Source organism: Chiloscyllium plagiosum, unplaced genomic scaffold, assembly GCF_037043375.1.
Source record: "Chiloscyllium plagiosum isolate Xiang-an unplaced genomic scaffold, Cpla_swu_hap1 HiC_scaffold_16, whole genome shotgun sequence".
In the NCBI taxonomy this organism is placed as follows: Eukaryota; Metazoa; Chordata; class Chondrichthyes; order Orectolobiformes; family Hemiscylliidae; genus Chiloscyllium; species Chiloscyllium plagiosum.
Window position 1 is genome coordinate 39,941,490 of NW_028270154.1, and position 6,000 is coordinate 39,947,489.

Genomic DNA, 6,000 nt, shown 5'->3' on the forward strand with positions numbered 1-6,000 from the left:
CTGTAATATGGGCATTTTTCAAGATGTCACCATCTATTTTTCCACATTCCATATCTTCCCTGTCCTTCTCCACAGTGAACTCTGATTCAAAATACTCATTTCGTATCTGCCCCATCTCCTGTGGTTCCACATATTTGACCACCTTGCTGATCTTCGCGAGGCCCTATTCTCTCCCTAGTTGCCCTTTTGTCCTTAATGTATTTATAAAATCCCTTTGGATTTTCCTTAGCCCTATTTGTCAAAGCTATCTCATGTCCCCTTTTTGCCCTCCTGATTTCCCTCGTAAGTGTACTCCTACTGCCTTTATAAGCTTCTAAGGGTTGACTCAATCTCTCCTATCTCTACCTGACATATGCTTCCTTCTTTTTCTTAACTAAAATCTCAATTTCTCTAGTCATCCAGCATTCTCTACACCTACCAGACTTGCCTTTCACCTTGACAGGAATATACTGTCTCTGGAGTCTCGTTATGTCATTTCTGAAGGCTTCCTATTTTCCAGCCGTCCCTTTACCTGCGAACAGCTGCCCCCAGTCGAATTTTGAAAGTTCTTGTCTAATACCGTCAAAATAAGCCTTCCTCCAATTTAGCACTTAAATGTTTAGATCTGGTCTATCCTTTTCTGTCACTATTTTAAACTAATATAATTGTGGCTGCAGGCCCCAAAGTGCTCCCCCACTGACGCCTCAGTCACCTGCTCTGCCTTATTTCCCAAGAGTAGGTGCATCTACATACTGAATAAGAAAATGTTCTTGTATACTTTTAATAAATTCCTCTCCATCTAAACCCTTAACACTATGACAGTCCCAGTAATGTTTGGAAAGTTAAAATCCCCTACCCTAACTACCCTATTATTCTTAGAGATAACTGCAATTTCCTTACAAATTTGTTTCTCAATTTCTCGCTGACTATTAGGAGGCCTATAATACAATCTCAACAAGGTGATAATCCCTTTCTTATTTCTCAGTTCAACCCAAATAAATTCCCTGGATCTATTCTCAGGAATATTCTCCCTAAGTACAGGAGTAATGCTTACCCTTATGAAAAGCACCACACCCCCTCCTCTGCCCCGACATCTGTTTGTGGCAAGGAGTTCCAAAGATTCACAACCCTCTGAGAATAAATTCTTCCTCATCTCATTCTTAAATTAGCTCCCCACAATTTTAAGACTGTGCCCTATGGTCTTAGGCTCTCCCATGAGATAAAACATCCTCTCGGCATTTACCCTGTTAAGCCCCAAAAGAATCTGTATGCTCAGTGAGATCCCCACTCATTTTTCTAAACTTCAGTAAGTTAGAGTCCCAACCTGTTTAATCTTTGCTCGTAAGGCAGTCCCTCCATACCAGGGATCATTCTAGTGAACCTTCTTTGAACTGCCTCCAATGAAATAGTATCTATTAAATAAGGGAACCAAAACTACTAGTGCTCCAGTTGTGGTCTCACCAGTACCTTATGCAATTGCAGTCAGACTTCCCTACTGTAATACTCCAATCTCTTGAAATAGGGGCCAACATTCCTGATTTATTGTGTATGTATATTTTTCTTTTTGGTCCAAAAATATTTGAAGATAGCTAAGTGGATAAGTGCTTTGCTCTAAGTTGCTTGCTTGCAAGGCAGTAATGACCTAAGTAGTTGAAGCTGGTTCCACTTTGTGAAAACAGCTTGAAAAATATGCTAAGATTCTCCTTCAATGTTATGTGCATTGCAACAACTCAAAACAGTTTGTTTAGTTTCATTAAGCATATTGAATGTTTTATAAAAGGATGACAAGCAAGTTGCTAATCAGTGAGTCCAGTGTCAATTTGATTTTATTCTCTTTACGATTTTTGTAGGTGTCCACCTATACTATGTGGGAGGTGAAGTCTATGCCGAATGCCTTAGTGACAGCAGCATTTTTGTCCAAAGTCGAAATTGCAACTATCACCATGGTTTTCACCCAACCACTGTCTGTAAGATACCCAGTGGTTGCAGCCTAAAGATATTCAACAACCAAGAATTTGCCCAGCTTCTTGCTCAGTCTGTAAATCATGGCTTTGAAGCAGTCTATGAACTTACCAAGATGTGTACCATTCGTATGAGCTTTGTTAAGGTGAGAAGAGGTTGAGACGTTAAGCTATGAATTAAGAAAATTTTTAATTTTAAGTGAGCTGCTTATATGGGGTTTAAAAAGTTTGAAAAATCCATTGTATCATGCTGAGGAGAAACATCTACTGTTTGGGAAAGTTGTGCAAAAGCATATTGCTGTTGCTTTTGGGTGCAGCTCCTTATAGAATGTAGTCCTGAAATTAACTGGGCAGTTAGTGTAATCCTGCAGAGAGACACAAATCTTCACAGGAAGATAATTATGAGCACTAGTCATGACAAGGAAAGTTTTGTTTTTTTGGTACCTTCAATGAACCAGATTAGGAGCAAATGTACACCATATTTTAGACAAATTGGTCAGGGGCAAGTTGTGAAATACAGAATGCAGAATGTCTTCTTTGAAAGAGAAGCATATTCAGTAGAGTATTATGCTTTAGGATTGTGCAAGGCTAAAAATGAATTCATTCACAATTTAGCAATAGCTTAGAGGTCCTTAATAGTTAGAGATGTAAACCTGTTGTTATGACTGGATTCTTTCCAGTTAGCATTACGTAGCCTACGTGCCGGTGCTCTAACACTTCATTTAAACTGTCCAGTGTGAAATATGTTTGACAGTTACCACCCAGTTGAAGTTAGGATTTTAAGAATTCCTACCATAATTTGACATGATATAATGTGATGATTGTGATGAGTAATGATAATCTTAAAGTGTGTTTGCTTTCTTGGTTGAGCCAGCTTTCCTGTGCATCTGACAGGGTGTGTAAACAGATGAAATTCTATTCTTTACTCCATCCATGAAAGCTCACCTTATATGCTACAGAAAAATAATGAGGCATGTCAGAAAGCATGCTCTGCTTCTTTCCATGTTTCATTCTTCCTGTTCTGAAACTGCAAGATGAAGATGTTTTGAAAAGTTGCACATTAATAATTTTTGAGCTTAATGTTCATTGTTAGCTTCTGCCTTGTGGTATGAATGATCTTTTTTAGACAGTCTAAATGATTATTTCATGATTTTGTTCCTATTTCCACAGGGTTGGGGTGCAGAATACCACCGGCAGGATGTAACTAGTACACCATGTTGGATAGAAATTCATCTTCATGGTCCACTTCAGTGGCTAGACAAAGTTCTTACCCAGATGGGCTCTCCTCATAATCCTATCTCTTCTGTATCTTAATAGCAAAATATAATTTAAGGCTCTGGAAAACACCAGAGGGGGGAACTTTATTTAAACTGGACACTGTGAAAGATCTACTGGACAAAGAAAATTTAAAAACATACTTCAAATGGCAATCTTTCAAATTTTCTGACCAATCATTGGTTGCTTTACCATACTCACTAATTATATATTGAGTAGTATTTATAGTTTTTGTCATCTGCTTATATGTAGCTGCTAATATAACAAAACTATTGATGGATGTCTTTAGAATCTTTGTGATACTTTCAATCTGATCTGATTGCTTCCAGCATTTTGCTTTAGTGTGAAGTTCATGTGTATTGAATGAGCTGTTATGAACATTTATAGGTGGCTAATTATGGGCAGTAAAACTAGAATCTTAAGTTTTAGTATGGTGATGCTAATGAGATGTACTTTTCAAAGTTACATCGGCATCTCAGCACAGTTTTCTTTTTAATACTGTTCTTACCACAGATTTTACAATTCCAGGTAAATTAGCCAGTGCAGTTTCTGATCAAGAAATTTATCAGCTCAGAATACTTTTAACATTATTAACACATCCATTATCTCAGAAACCTGTTCTGAGTATTGATTTTGAAACATTGAGCTATTCATTGTATTTGTCATCTTATAGATGTAAATTGCATTAAGTATTGGAACAAGTCTTAAGTTTTGTATTATATACTCACGAGTTTCTTCAAGTTGTATGATAGTATGTAGAATTAATTGGCAACAGGCTTCGTAGTGAGATTATCTCTAGCTATTGATAATCTGTGTGTGCTACTGTAGGACTTATTTGATCCCTAGAGCAAGAACAGTGCTGGTGGACCTAAGAATACAACTTATCAAGCAGTGTGTGTTCATTGCATCATAACTATTCATAAATGCAAGCATTTCTGCTGTGGTGCAGATGCGGCAGCTTTCAAACTTGCATGCATTAAAAGCTTTTTTTAAAAATTCGCTTCTTACCCGCCTGTTCCTAGCAATAGATTATGTGAGAGAAAACTGAGATTAGTGTAAATCAAATGAACATCTGCCTAATTTGGAGTTCATTCTGCACCAGATAAGCCAAAATTATGTTGCTTCTGTTTGTAGTGCCTGAGTACCTGATATTTACATGAACTGTAGTTTAGGAAAATGGATTGCAATCTGGTATGTATATATTAATTTGTCAAAATAATCTGGAGGGAAACTACGTTATAACTACTCACCGCTTTGACATTTGGAAGATATATTTCACAAAAAGCAGCAAAAGAAACAAAGTATGTTGTTGCAAGCTATGGCATTCCTTTCACAAATAGTACTTCCCATTGCAGATGAATGCTGCAGGCAGGAACTCAGCATAACGTTTGTTTCTGCTTAGGTCTTTGTGAAACCAGGAGTACCTCTTTTTAAGTTGTATGAATTATGTTTTGCTATTTTTTAAAAAAATTTTTCCTTGATGTGCTTGAATTTTCAGCACTAATGGCATTGAAAATTCCCAACTACACAGCATAAGCTGGTAAATCCTGAATAATGGGGTTATGCATTCAATGTATTTGTATACACAATATTAACAGTCATATTTGTATTTACTGTGTTTCAATAAATTTGTTTAGATCATGTCCAAGAATTGCAAAATGTTTTCTAAACAGCTAACTTTTGGACAGAATGTACAGAGTTGGTAAATTTGGGAAATGTCCTTGCATCTCTTAAGATGATCTCAGTTTTGGATATCCACATTTGTGAATCAAAAGCTGAACAGTGTTAATGTGAAATACTGTTGAATTATAAATTGGAGGATGTGACATTCTCATCTTGTAAAGTTAGCTTGTTTAAAGTTTGGGAGAAGATTTTGTAGCTCGGGTGCTCGTTGTTGTGGTTCTGTTCGCCGAGCTGAGAATTTGTGTTGCAGACGTTTCGTCCCCTGTCTAGGTGACATCTTGTTTAAAGATGGAAATATGGAAAACAAATGGTCATTAATAGCTGGAAAGTAAATGCTGAAAGTTTTGTCCCCTCAGCCTTCCTTTCCCTTGCAATCCTTTGTTTACTAATTTGCAATTTGTTAGAAGATAGGGAATAAATGACATTGACCGTATCCTAAATAAATAGGATTTTTGCTGTTGCCATCTGATATTCTTTACTAACTTTTTTCATTTTTGATGTTTTGGTCCTTTTTGGCAGTCCGAATTGCTTTGTTGTTCATGTACATCTGCATTTTTATATTTGTGAATCTGCCATTGCTTACTCCTTATTTTACGCACAGGAACCATGGGAAGGTTTGAACATGTTTGAGTCCACAGAGCATGGATATTTCTGTGTACTGCCAAATTTCTCGAATAAAGCCGATGTCTATTAATGGTGCCTTTTATCCTTTTCTGTGAAGTAGTGGACTTTATTTGGAAACTAACCAAACTACACTTTTTAAGCTTGACCAATTCAGCAATGCACCAAGTGATATTTATGTGGCGCTACAACATACATGGTGTGCAGCTTATGTCACAAATAGAAATAGGAGAAAGTGAAGACTGCAGATGCTGGAGATCAAAGTTGCGAGTGTGTTGCTGGAAAAGCACAGCAGGTCAGGCAGCATCCGAGGAGCAGGAGAATCGATATTTCAGGCATAAGCCCGTTGTCAGGAACAAATAGAAATAGTCAGGAAAATAGATACTGGGCAGTGGAGGAAGCATTTACTTTTAGAAGGCAAGTGAATGATGTGTGAAGAAGAGAGAATTTAAAGTGGTTGAATACACCAGAAGCTACCATT

General features: G+C 37.2%; 1 protein-coding gene across 1 annotated transcript in view; it reads left to right on the top strand.

Annotated features, from left to right (window-relative positions):
• Positions 1-5,592, top strand: part of LOC122556620 (SMAD family member 5) — a 67,338-nt gene extending 61,746 nt beyond the window's left edge. The window contains exons 6-7 of the mRNA XM_043703526.2: positions 1,830-2,086; positions 3,111-5,592. Coding sequence (XP_043559461.1) covers positions 1,830-2,086; positions 3,111-3,254 — 401 coding nt within the window. The 3' untranslated portion in view covers positions 3,255-5,592. The remainder of the gene's footprint in view (positions 1-1,829; positions 2,087-3,110) is intronic.
• The last annotated feature ends 408 nt before the right edge of the window (positions 5,593-6,000 follow it).